The 12,905-nt window shown below is 49.2% G+C and overlaps 4 protein-coding genes across 4 annotated transcripts; 2 read left to right on the top strand and 2 right to left on the bottom strand.

Annotated features, from left to right (window-relative positions):
- The first annotated feature begins 1,772 nt into the window (after nt 1-1,772).
- On the top strand, nt 1,773-3,107 carry F4812DRAFT_352115 (uncharacterized protein). The gene is made up of 3 exons (XM_047931738.1): nt 1,773-2,220; nt 2,284-2,839; nt 2,909-3,107. Exons 1-3 carry the CDS (start codon nt 2,010-2,012, stop codon nt 2,940-2,942), a joined length of 801 nt encoding a protein of 266 aa, XP_047791245.1. The 5' UTR covers nt 1,773-2,009; the 3' UTR covers nt 2,943-3,107.
- Nucleotides 3,108-5,828: 2,721 nt separating this feature from the next.
- Nucleotides 5,829-7,314, top strand: F4812DRAFT_425237 (carbohydrate-binding module family 13 protein). The gene is made up of 5 exons (XM_047933903.1): nt 5,829-5,932; nt 6,011-6,457; nt 6,543-6,646; nt 6,748-6,861; nt 6,990-7,314. Exons 2-5 carry the CDS (start codon nt 6,306-6,308, stop codon nt 7,124-7,126), a joined length of 507 nt encoding a protein of 168 aa, XP_047791244.1. The 5' UTR covers nt 5,829-5,932; nt 6,011-6,305; the 3' UTR covers nt 7,127-7,314.
- A 385-nt stretch (nt 7,315-7,699) lies between these two features.
- F4812DRAFT_425235 (ubiquitinyl hydrolase) lies at nt 7,700-9,364 on the bottom strand. Its single transcript, XM_047933902.1, has 3 exons — nt 9,020-9,364; nt 8,939-8,952; nt 7,700-8,842 (listed from the first exon to the last, which is right to left on the bottom strand). The coding sequence occupies exons 1-3, from the start codon at nt 9,039-9,041 to the stop codon at nt 7,889-7,891; spliced, it is 990 nt and encodes a 329-aa protein (XP_047791243.1). The 5' UTR covers nt 9,042-9,364; the 3' UTR covers nt 7,700-7,888.
- A 131-nt stretch (nt 9,365-9,495) lies between these two features.
- Nucleotides 9,496-12,783, bottom strand: F4812DRAFT_425230 (permease family-domain-containing protein). The gene is made up of 9 exons (XM_047933901.1): nt 12,199-12,783; nt 11,928-12,017; nt 11,776-11,872; nt 11,619-11,712; nt 11,208-11,559; nt 11,046-11,155; nt 10,496-10,976; nt 10,315-10,439; nt 9,496-10,265 (listed from the first exon to the last, which is right to left on the bottom strand). The coding sequence occupies exons 1-9, from the start codon at nt 12,310-12,312 to the stop codon at nt 9,908-9,910; spliced, it is 1,821 nt and encodes a 606-aa protein (XP_047791242.1). The 5' UTR covers nt 12,313-12,783; the 3' UTR covers nt 9,496-9,907.
- Between the last annotated feature and the right edge of the window lie 122 nt (nt 12,784-12,905).

Below are 12,905 nucleotides of genomic sequence, written 5' to 3'. Positions count from 1 at the left end.
AGGTCTTCGAATTTGCCCGCAATTCGACAAACCCAAAAATAAACAGAATTAGCTTTTTAACTTTCTTTTCTCCCCCTTGCTTTGGTAGGAACCTAAGTGGATCTCAATCCCATTACCCATACCTGTTCCCGACCAATTTGCCCAAGAACTTGAGCATCCATCACCCAATCATGACGCCGCCCGCTTTTTACAAACCGAACTTGGGATTGGCTTCGGGTCCCGCTGACGGGTTTGCTACCGCGCTTGTTGCTATTTCTAGCAACTAACCGCCAGGGCCACGAGGTGCGGTTCCCCGGCTGCAAAAGCATGGCGAATTAGCCCGGAACTATTCAGCTACCTAGCTATCTTACTGGTCTTTCTTTTTCGAAATTAGCCCACCTTCTTTTTCTTGGTGAGCTAATTACTCCTCTCGCTTCCATGACTTTTAATCTCTTGGGCCAGAAGTCCAGGGTTATTGTTAGGTACGTACCTAGGTGCCTACCTAGTATGATCTAATGAGGTGTTTGCGCAACCAAGATCCCTTAGGAAGCTTCTTCTTTTTTTCCCCTTCCTTTTACACTATTCTACACCGAATCCACCAATGAGACGCCAGCATATGCGTCAGGTCAGCACTGACCGGAGTTCTAGGTCGATCCGAAAGTCGTAGTCACAATAACCTACTGCAGAACTTGCACCGCCTACCGGATCTATGAGATTCCAGATTATGGGATTTCTTTGGGATCATGTCGGAGGTTATCTTGACATATCTTCCGTATCTCGTGCTTTACTTATACGCAAAACACGTTCGCTGATCCTCCACGTAGCTGTGCCTTGCTTGCTGGCGTCACGATTCCATATGTATTGGAATCATTAGGTACCGTACCTAAGCTACCAAATCAGATATGCAGATACTTTCCGGCCACGTCATGTACTATGCTAGGTTAGGTAGTTTGTGTTATTGAACAATATGTACGCCAACACAAGTGTTAGAATCGGAGAATCTACACCTTTGCGGTGCTTCGGAGCGAGATTCTATCAATATGTCCAGAAGGAGCTCATAGATTACTGATTACTGTTTTTCGTTTTTCGTTTTTCGTTCTTTGTCTAGCTCGAACTGGTTCTCGCTGCTTCAAACATAACACGTTTTGCCGATACCCGCCTCGATAATTTTCTCGAGAGCTACACCAACCACCGAGCGTACACAATAGGGTGGCCGAAGAAGAGACGACCTGGCGCTTATACGGTAGCTTGGACAATCCCTTCCAGCCAGTCAGATTGCGGGACGGGAAGCTTTATACCCCTGTCAGCGGCCCCTAGCTGCAGATCGCTTGGCTTCTCCATTCAGAGCTCCATGTCCGAATCGACGGCAGGGATACTCCTAAAATACGATCCTACCCTCCTTGCGTCTACCGCCGTCCGTTCGTGGTCCACCTACCGCAGAAATCATAGGCGGATGATGGGCCATTCTTCAACGATGACAATGAAAATTCTCGAAGGGACCCCCTGTTCCGGCTACAGGCAAGCCCGCAACGCTACCTTAGCCCAGGTTGCTTAATTTGGTATCCGTTTAGCGTCCCACGCTGTCGTGCCGCTGGACTGGGGTAGGGCGTGGCACCCGATAGATGTAGGCTAGAATTTAATAAACCCCATCCCGTCCCTCTCAGGAACAACCTGAGCCGTTGTATATACCATCCTCAAGCCTTTATCCTATATATCTCTGTCTCCTCTTGGAGATCATTTCCTTTTACGTTTTCCTATTCTCTGTCTCCTTAGTATTTTCCTTTATTTCCTTTTTGACTTCATCTGTCTATCTCATCTATCTTCATCCATCCATCCATCTATCTATATATATTTCTGTTATCTATCTGGGTCGGGTTTTCTTTAGGTTTCTTATTTCTTATTAGTCTACACATATAACGACCAAGACTACACCTACTTTGAGATTTCAACTACGAAACCATATCGATTCGACTACAAACCAATATCCTATATACTCTTCCTCATATATCATTCGCCTCATATTTATCAAGATGTACGCCTCGACGATATTAGTCTCATTACTCTGTGCTTCCAGCGTTATTGCCGCTCCAACATGGCCTACGTTCAACTGGGACGCTGCCAAGCCCGATGGTCTCGAGACCGTATCCGAGTACTTCAACATGTTGGCGCAGAAGGTTGAGATAGGGAAATACATGTCGTCAGCCCCGGTTTGTGATATCTCAAAGGCACAGATGGCCGTCGGTTCGTTATTAACCTATTTCTTCACTGAAACTGTCCAAGGATTTTAACTAACATAATCTTCAGCCCCTGAGCCACTGACTCCTCCGTCTCCCGGTTTAACTCTAAAGCATGTGGCCATCGGCCGTGGCACGCAAAATTACACCTGCGACACGACCAACGCCACTGCCGTCCCCGTCGCCGCGGGCGCCGTTGCCACACTCTTCAACGCGAGCTGCGTGGCCTCCGCGTACCCGGACCTCCTACAGCTCCTGCCGAAGCTGGCGCTGCAGTTCAGCCTTACGCCGCAAGAGGCGGAGAAGGACGCGCGCATGGGCCCGACGAACCTGATCATCTCGGGCAAGCACTACTTCACGAACAACACGACGCCTTTCTTCAACCTCGACACCGCCCAGTACCAGATCGGCGAGGCCGGGTGCTCCAAGGACAGCCAGACGAACGCGCCCGCCGACGCGCCGACGGGCCTCAAGGGCGAGAAGGCCGTCCCCTGGCTCCGACTCAAGACGCACTCCGGCTCCACGGGCAACCTGCAGGAGGTCTACCGCGTCGGGACCGCGGGCGGCAGCGCCCCGGCTACGTGTCAGGGTCAGCCGGCGGCGTTCGAGGTGCAATATGCAGCGCAGTAAGTTCTAGTCTCTACCTACCTACCCCAATCTATTGGATATATCTGGCTAACCTATGGCATTAATAGATACTGGTTTTGGGAAGGCCAATCTCAGGCGTGAACAGATGACTAGATGTGGGCTATTAATTATATATAGGGGCGGGAGGCTTATACACCTAGGTACCTAATGGGAGAAGGGGGGGAGAAGTCATGATAACATGATATAGATACGGATCAGGAGTGGTGGCTTCCGCCTGCGCGCAATTACTCGGATAATACGAGAGATGACGACGGCGCCGACTTATACTATAACTACAAGTATACTCTATAGGTCGGACATCATCGGTAGAGAAGTACACGCCCCCTTTATCTAGGTATTCTCCCTTAGAGGGCAGCACCGGACGGGACGGGACAGGGTTGGGAAAGATATACCAGGGCGCCACACACGCGATGCGTATTGAGACACGGGGCAGCGAGTGGGGCTATAGCGTTGCGATTCATACCATGTTCACCCCCTTTTTTGTATTCGTCATTATGATTATGTACTTCTTCTCGTACAGTACGGCCTTTTTTATATTGTTAATACATTATGGAACGTCAATCTTTTGTGTTTCGTATAAGGTCGCTGTGGAGGGCGATATGATCTGAGAGACATCTTCCGTAACACTGTGCTAAGCATACCTAGGTTTGTTCGAAGATTAAAGGGGCTAGATACCTTGGGTTCGGTACCTAGGTATATACTGGGACCCCCGAATACTATGTAGAGGCGTTTTAACTTTGGAAATAGCGCCTATTAAAAGCCAAAATATACACCTGGCACTGGCAGTGGAAGAGATAGCAACGTCAACCCCTCGAGTTGACACATCGTTCTACCTTTTCACTCCCACTTCGCATATGATATCCTAGGCCATCCAAAAACATCGGTGCACCTCAGACTTCACGATGCCTGAATCATCGGCCGAGGGTCAGGAAGGAATAGTCTCGACTAGCAAACTTGGGGCGAGACTCTGTGGTTACTGTAATAGATTCATTTCTCCTCTACTTATCCGGGAACAACGAGCAGATCGTTTTTGAATCTAGCTAAGTGGATGGTATTCAGAGCAACTGATGTGTTATTCGCTTCGCCTTCTTGTTAGACCGACAAAGACTAGAGGTATATAAGGAAGTTACATCCATACGGGCATATCACGCTAAAGATTATTATACCCCTTCTGAATCTGCGGATAGCACACAGGTGTGGGAACTATGCCGTTCGTGGATAGAAAACTGTGTTAAAAACATGAGAGGTGTATAGACTTCTCTCCACGCCGATTGATGGTATCCGACGAGACTTCTATACATCGGCCATCTGCCTGGTGCGTATCTGGATGATGGCGATCTCGAGACCCAATTACGGTTTCGCCTCTGGAAATCGCCCTACGCCTAAAATGGATCAAAGACAACCGACCCTGCGAGAAGATGTCTCTTCTTTTCCCTTGGGATATGGGAAAATTAGGTAACGTCGAAGAAACACCTCTAGGTAAGGAAGCATAGGCTATCTAAGAGTACGCCTCAGCACCGCGAGGTATGGATATATACGTTGCAGGCTTGTGGAAATCCCAGTTGCCCTGGCAGCTTCTTTGGCGGTGCCGAAACGACAACTCGCCTGCCGCGGTGCCCTCACTGGACATCGCCCCTTCGTGGAGCTGGGCCAGCCGAGATCGATTACAAGAATAAAGGCACGGAGAAAGGCACGATTACTGGAAGGATGTAATGCTCGTTGAAATTACGATGTCTTCTTCACAAGATCCATCTTGATATTCATACTGAACGAATACGGCTGGACAGCCTGGAGTATTACAAAGATTGGGAGCAAATGTATTGGGTACCTGTCAAGATTCTCCATATCCCGTATCTTGAGCTTCCATCCGTATTGGTACGTACGAGCATGATGAATCTAACGAATTACTGGAGCCTTTCCTCTCCTCCGCGGACAAGGATAGGGCGCAGATAATTCTAGTTTAATATTGGGGGATCTGGTGCTATGGTTATGGTACTTCACTTATGTCTTTGAAAAAAGGGGGTGGTATGTGTGCGTACCTAAAGAAGTACGACAGTGTGTTTGCCTACCTTAGGCAGATTAGCTACCTAAAGTTTGGAAAGTACATCAGTTCAGGTTCAAGTGATGAGCCACATCACGGCACGTCAGTGAATTCGTTCTGCGTGAGGAAATTGGCCAACGACTTTCAGGGTTCTCCCCCGCTGCCCGTCGCCTTCTAGATGACACATATGACCACCTCCCGGAACCGTGGTCGTAATCCAGCGAAACCGTGGGATGAACTCGAAACTAAAACCCTCAGGCGCTCCTTTCACTTTATTTACGAGAAGCTTTTTAAAATTATTCTTCTTACGCAGTAGGTAGTAGTAGCAGCGACATCACGCGGAACGCCTCCAAAGCCCACTTACCATTGTCTATGCTACACCAGCAGTTCTCTTATACGAGCAGCATGAAATGTAAAACGCGTACGATACATGTTATTTTTGTGTCATAGTTAATTAATACCTATTACAATAATTAAGCTGTTCCATAAGTTCGATGAATTGCAATATCTAAGTGGTGTCTTTACACGGAGAAAAAGCTGTCATATAATTATCGACGTCACTTGCTTAATTATAACTGGACTTACTGGCCTACCAACGAATGTACGGTCTGCTTCCCGGCTGACAGCCGCGCGTACCCACAAATCGGAAGCTCTGCCGGCCGGAAGTCAATCCCGGACCTATGCATGTTTCTAACCACCAAATCTGAATACATCTTCAAATACTTTCCAAAGACAAGAGTTGTCAGAAGTATAACACATTCCCAGAACTTCCGAAACGGAACATCTTTTAGTACGTCATCATCATTACACACGTCTCCGCGATATCCCATTGCCGCCCCCGTTGTTTCTCTACAAATTAGCCGACGACGATATAAGACGGGGAGGGAGGGGTGGCGGCCAGGTTAAGGTTAAGGGAAAAAAGGGGGGGAAGATGTGATGTCAAAAGAACAGCGGCAGATCTATTGGCGGACCATATTCCTGAAGGAGATCTGCCGACGATCGTTAATTAACGTGTAATTGACCGGATTAGGTAAGATAATCCCAAGCTCCGAGAATTGGGGAAAGCTGCTCCAGGTTCGAATCAAAACTTTAATATATTAAAATATAGAAAAACCCGTGGGAAGGGGAGGGCGTGGCATCGTGAAATTAGGCTGGTAGATTAAATTCCCCAGGTGACGCCAAACAAAACAGAACATGGCCTGGGAGGTGATTTGTAGTAGGCATGAGTTATAGGGGAGGTAAATAGGATATATAAGCGGCAGACGTTTTCTTTTGCTCTATCACCTGGTAGACTGGTGATGCTAGACTTGAGTTATACTTGACGTAAAAACGCCCGAAAGAAAAAGAGAATATTTACCTCTACCTTACCTGTTACTTATATACATCACAAAAGGCAAATCAACATGCTCGTGACATCTCTTCTCACTCTCGCGTTCGCCGCAACTGGCTTCGCCCAAGCCCCCGAAGGCTACAAGACGGTTTACATCACGTCCATGGTAAACTCCAAGTTCGTCTTGGTTCCGAAGACGAACACCAGCGGTAGCACTCTAGTAATGTTCGTCTACAACACCTCCCCCCCTCCCCCTTATCACCATAAAAAAGGAGGGGATATACATACTAATACACCTCTGCGTATCCAGCAAGACCGGCAGCCAAAAGCCCGAGCAGCAATGGTACATCAAGAGCGGCAGCACCAAGATCCAGCTAGCCGGCACCAAGCTATGTCTCGACGCCGGCGAGAAATGTGAGCATCCCCCGTCTTTCACCTTCCCCCCTGAAAACTTCATCCCCCCCCCCCCCCCCCCCGGGTTTTTACTAGCCGCTGACACTCCCCCCCCCTCGCAGCTAACTGGAAGGACATGGCCAACATCTACGTCAAGGAGTGTTCCGACACCGCGGACTCGCAGAAGTGGGTAGCCATGGCAGACGGGCGCATCGCCGTCGAGAAGTCGAGCCCCCGTAAGTTCCGCACTTGTCCTTTCCACCACCAGAGGCTCTACGCTACTACCTACCTAGTAGTACCGTACCTAATCGCCATCTTACCTACCTAACTAACCGCCATTTTTCTGCTAACAAAAAAAATACAGAGCAGTGTCTCGACCTCCAGTACATGCGCGCCACGGAGAACAACCCCGTCGGCCTGTACAGCTGCGCGGGCCTAGGGAACTCCGGCGCCGCCGACAAGGGTATCAACTGGCCCCTGACCGAGGTCGCTGCTCCCTGAATACCTCAGGTACCTAGGGTCGACGACGATCAGAATAATGATGATGGGTGGATGGGTGGATATGGGGTACCTAACCTGCCCAGGTAGTCAATCAAGGTCCTTGTAAATAAAACAAAATAAAAGTAGTTTGGGTTGAAAACGACGTGAATCTTACGTTAGGTACCTGTACGTACCTACTGACCATTGCATTATGGCGACTTTTATGTAAAAGTGCCTAAAATAACAGCTCGTATCTACAAAACTCGCCCAAATACTCCTGTAGCAAGCATCTCTTTTCCTGCGTGCCAGGCGGAGGTTGCCCTTGATAGATGTCATATACAGAGTGAGTGTCAGCGTGCATGCAGTTACTCCTATTGTAGTGAGTCTAGTTACGCCTGGCCTTCTCTCCTCTGACGAGGGAGCTGATTACTCTTTATATCAACAGTGGAGCCTTGTTCTAGCTACGTCTCAGACATGATGATAGCCCGCGCTGTGAAGGATGGCCCCTATTCTACACCTGGTATGGAAAGGCAAGTCTAGAAGAAGGCATCATCATATTATAAATCACATAGAGGGTAGTCAATCACATTTAATCCACAAAAACCTCACGAAGAAGCATGTTATCAAATCGGCCGATAGCTTCATAAAAACATAAACATAAGCCGTAGCGTAACGTAACTGTCTACCAGGCTTCCTAACATACTTCTACCCGTGTAGCCCATAAGTATATCTCTTCTCTTCTCTCCTCGTCTCGTCTGTCCTCTTCCCCAGCTCATCTCTCCTCTACCCCTCCATCTCAACATCCTCCCCACCACCACCGCTACCACTACCACCACCGCCCCCTTTCCTACGACTCTCCAGCCTCTGCCTCATCTTCCCCTTCGCCTCCTCGATCCACTTCTGATACGCCTCGTCCCCGCCTTCCTTAACCTTCATCTCCACCACCCCCTTCAGCACCGCGCCCGCGAACCCCACGAAATTGTGCCGCCGCAGCGCGTTCTCGAACTGCCAGTCGCGCCTCTTGCGCTCCTCGCGCGCCAGCATCTCCGCGTCGCCGACCTCGCGCGCCACGACCCGCCGGTCCCCCACCATCGCCATCAGGTTGAACCGGATCTCCGCGAGCCCGTAGCGCGCGATGCGCCGCTGCAGCACCTCCATGACGCGGGCGGGGAAGCTTTCCGCCGTGCAGGCGCCGTGCGAGATGGGCGCGGGCTGCAGCCCGTCGAGCTCGTACAGGACGCCGTCGACCGGCGTGTACGCGACGAAGTGGAACGCGTCCTCGCCCTCCTCGTCGCCCCGCCGCTGCGTCTCGTCCACGAAGGGGCTGCTGCGCGCGAAGCTGTTGTGCACCTCGCGGATCAGCTCGCTGTTGCTGAGCGCCTCGCCGCGGAACTCGGGCGGCAGGGCCATGGTGAACTCGCGGAAGTCGCCTAGCGGCCCGCCGATGTCCAGCTCCCCGGGCGCGCGGTTCATCAGGACGGAGAGCAGGGCCTGGGTCCCGCACGCGTTCTGGATCGTCTGCGCCGCGAACCACAGGCGCTCGGCCGCGTCACGGTCGAACGTCCCGTCGAGCGGCTTGTCGGTCGACGTGTATGGCGTGTCCGTCGGATACTTGAACAGGAATATGACGCCGTAGACGGGGTGGAGCGAGGCTAGAGCTTCCGGCTCTAGCGTGAGCAGTTCTTCAAACTGGACATTCCGAACGCCTAGGTTATTGAGGAGAAATGTAAAGACGCCCTGCAGGAAACACACTAATTAGCTCTTGGGAAATTCTTATAAGGCAAAAAAAGGGGGGAAAGCTGGGAAGACCCGGGGTAGGAGGGTTCCGCATACAGCATCCGACTCGACTAATATTCCAGTAATTAGCAATCTATTTCCGAACTCAAAGTAGCACCAATAAAGGTCAAACTCAACTCGTATTCCATCCACCACTCATCTTTCAGCTTTGGGTGCCAGGGCGGACGAGGCGCTGGCTGTAGATCTTGCAATATAATATGCAGGCAGGTTGATCGAAAAAAAAAAACACTGGTCAGGTATAGGACCTAAGCTGTCGTGATACCAGAAAACTCCCTCTGAGAATTTGACTGTTTGAAAAGTCACGACGCATAAGCTTCTCTGGGGGCACAAATCCTAGTAGATCTCAGTATCTACTACTAAACCCTCGAAAGCTTATAGCTCAAGTAATACAATCGAAAGGAAGCTTGTATGTGTGATGTTAAGTTTGTGTCGCATTTGAAGACGTGAATTACATTATGTAGCTCTGTCGGTACGTACTTCGCTTACGCATCCAAGGTACCAGAGCTGTTGTGGGTCACTATGGGTCAATCTGATAAGATAAGGTTGACGATACACAGCTATCAATTATTACGTAGGTTAAAGGAAGAGCATCATCTACCTGAATTATCACAGCTAATCAACATCACGACTTTTTCACATGAATATCATCGTTTTGTATTGCTCAGAGGCTATGGCTTCTTGGAATCTGCTAACTTTTAGGCCTTTTGCAAAGCTAAGCAAGAGATCCTGCCAGTACATTCTTTTTTTCCCTCCCTCCACTTCGTCATTATATACGCCTTAGGGAAAACGATCCTAATCAATTTCCGTAGACATGTCAGAAGTGCATCTTACCAACCATCTCATCTCCTACTTTTTTAGTCCTTTTCCAGTTATTATCGGCGTATTTTCGTCCTTCCCTCATGCCAATTCCTCATCAGGACATATTAGTGAACGCAAATCATTCCAAAACATCAGAGAATGTATGCCTGCAACAGGCATATACAACCAGATAGCTTCCTTGCTTCATTAGTTGAGCGACGGTAGATCATGCTCGCGGTGTCGAATTCGGGCCTGAGGGTGGCTCTGCAAGATGTCCAAATCCTTGTGCTCGTCACCAGAATGGCGTCGTGAGCTAGTGTCGGTGCCGGCATTCATGGCGCTCTCGTTGTCCACCAACTCGACAGCATCCTTCTGACTGTTAGTCTCGAAGCGACCGGGCATAACCTTTCTGGCAACACGCTTCATCCAGCGGGGGACATCTCTGGATCCCAGTCCCCAATCATAAACCTCCTTCTCTTCCCAGTTCGACGGAGTGACTCTGCCTTTGGTGGCCCAGACAATGAAGAAGATCATCGTGTTCAGAACCACGTAGACCATCATACCCCTACAAATCAAATTAGCATAGTCTCATCTGCTTAATAGAAGGTACTCACGCAATTAGACCATAGGCGACACTGTAGCTGAAAGGCATGAATGCCAAGGTAACGAAAGACGGAACAGCATCGCCGATGTACTGCCAGTTGATGTTGATGACTTGGCGGATCATTAGGCAACCAACCTAGGAAGATAATATCAGCAAACATTTTCCCTTATAGTGTTTATAGTTAAGCTTACCAAAACCAAGGTTGATCCAGTTGCCCAGGGTGGGACAGAGGCCAGAATCGGGGCAAAGAACAAACAGATAAGGAAGCAAACACCAGCCGAAATTGCAGTCAAACCGGTACGGCCACCTTCTGCAATTCCTGCACCACTCTCGATGAAGGCAGTAACGGGCGAACAACCGAAGAGGGAACCAATTGAAATCATGACTGCGTCAGTGCAATACGCAAGGGTCGATCGGGGAAAGTCGCCGTCTTCTCTAACGACACCGCAGAACTTGGCCATCGAGTAAAGCGTAGCAGTACAATCAATGATGTCGACATAGAGGAAGGTGATGAGAGCCAAGCCGAATTGGGCGCCAGCGGCACCTCCCAGGCCCCAGTCTTGGGCATTCAGGACAGTCTTGATCGGATGGAACGCGATAACCTGTTTGAAGAATTGGAATCGTTCCTCGCCAGCCTCCGTGTACGGGAAATAAGTGAAAGAAGTGTTACGACTAGAAGGTGTCAGTTGAACTTACTCTAACAAATTGGAGGGGAAAAGGATAGAATGAGATTCCACTCACGGCCAAGACATGATGGAGACAATTCCAATACCGATGACAATGGCACTCTTGACCTTAAAGGCCATCAAGAATGCAACGAAGATGCCGCCAATGAAAATGCCAATCCACATCTGTAAAAGATTGTTAGCTAAATCCCGAGTTCTTTTGGGTAACGATTCTTACTCCAGGGTTTGTCATGATGTGACTAGAGCACTCTCCCTTGTCGTTAAGATACTCGGCAGGGCATCCTCCAATTGTAAGGGGAGTAGAGAATCCGCCCGTGATAGCGCCAATACCTGCAGAATACGACAAGCCGATCTCAGTGAGGAAGAGTCCAATGCCCACACCACAGGCTGTCTTGATGGTAGCCGGGATCATTCGAACCAACCACTGTCGCATTCCAGTCAAAGCGAGGAAGACAAAGATCCATCCTTCCACAAAGATGGCAAGAAGAGCGACCTTGTAAGGGACCATGCCTGTGCCGTGCCATCCAACGACTTGGTAGGTGAAATAGGCGTTAAGGCCCATACCTGGTCTTGAAAGGGGTTAGAATACTGTGATAAAAAGAGTTATATAAGATGAGACTTGGCATACCCAAGAGAAACAGGAAGATTCGTAAGGAAACCAAACACGATGCTAGAAAGGCCAGAAAGGGCAGCGGTAGCGGTAATCAGGTCTCGCTTCAGAACTGTGTAGAGATCAGTTATAGTTCTAACACGTACACTTTTATTCAGGGTTATTGAATGCTTACTTGTCTGGCAGTCGGCATAGCCGGGGTCTCCAGGGCAGCCAGGTTCAGATCCTTCCGGGCACTCACACATGCCTCCAGAGTCCGCAAGAACGGCAGCCTTACTCTGGTTAGGTATATAGACTAAAGGGTGGAGTAGTGGATATGATACTTACGTTGACAGCGACAATGTAGGCCATAGTTGCGAAGGTAGTCAAGCCGGCGCGGATCTCTCGAAAGAAAGACGAACCTCGAACAGTTTTAGGCTAATTGCTGTTAGCATGGCTGTTATAGTGTTTGTCGAGAAAATAATATCATATTTATCTGAGAAGGCTAGGTAGAACTTTCGCATAGATAGAGCCCCGTCGGGTTGAACATGTCATTAAAGGGGGTGGGGGGTGGTGGTGGTGATAGCTTGTGAAGAAGGATGAAAGAAGTTAAACTTACGTGACCAGATCCATCTAGGCGAAAGACGCGACCGAAAGTCGATCTGTTGATGCGTTCATCAATAGTAGAGATCTTGTTCATCACACGGTCGATGAATCCATCAATGACAGGCATGTTGTCTTGATTAAGCGACAGGCAGTCGCGTTGATAAGATAGGGTACACAGGGAATTATTGATCAAAATGTCCCGGTGAGGGAGTGGAAACCGATTGCGACCGGTTAAAGAAAGACAAATGCAATGGGATAGTAAGTGAAAGTGATGATGTAAATTAGAAAGGCCAAGTAATGATCAAATGTTTGACGATGTTGTTGATCGGAAGACAAGGCAAGGCGAGGCGAGGCGAGGCGCGGCGAGGCAAGAAACGAAAGAAGGCAGCCGAGAAGATGCTGAGAAGTCGGTACAAGGTGCGGAGGACGAGATCAAAATGAAAGTCGCACCGTACTGCGTGTGCCAACTCTGCAGGCCACTTCTGTGTCTAGATAGGGTGTGCCCTCGTTAGATGTTGTAAGAAAGAATGCTTCTCGTGTCTAAGGAATAAAGCCGAGAAATAAATAGAAAGTTGGGTGATTTGTGTAAAGTAGAGGGACAGCCAGGGGGGGGGGGGGGGGGGGGGGGTGAGGAACATGCAAAAACAGTGGTTTTTTTTTACCGAGTTTAAAACGGGCCCTCCAATTTCCCTTTGAAATTTTTAAAATATACCTTTGTTT

Source organism: Daldinia caldariorum (genome assembly GCF_022478825.1).
Source record: "Daldinia caldariorum strain CBS 122874 unplaced genomic scaffold F4812scaffold_6, whole genome shotgun sequence".
NCBI classification, from domain to species: domain Eukaryota; kingdom Fungi; phylum Ascomycota; class Sordariomycetes; order Xylariales; family Hypoxylaceae; genus Daldinia; species Daldinia caldariorum.
Note: the sequence above shows the minus strand (reverse complement) of the source record. Positions and strands in the feature narration are given on the sequence as shown.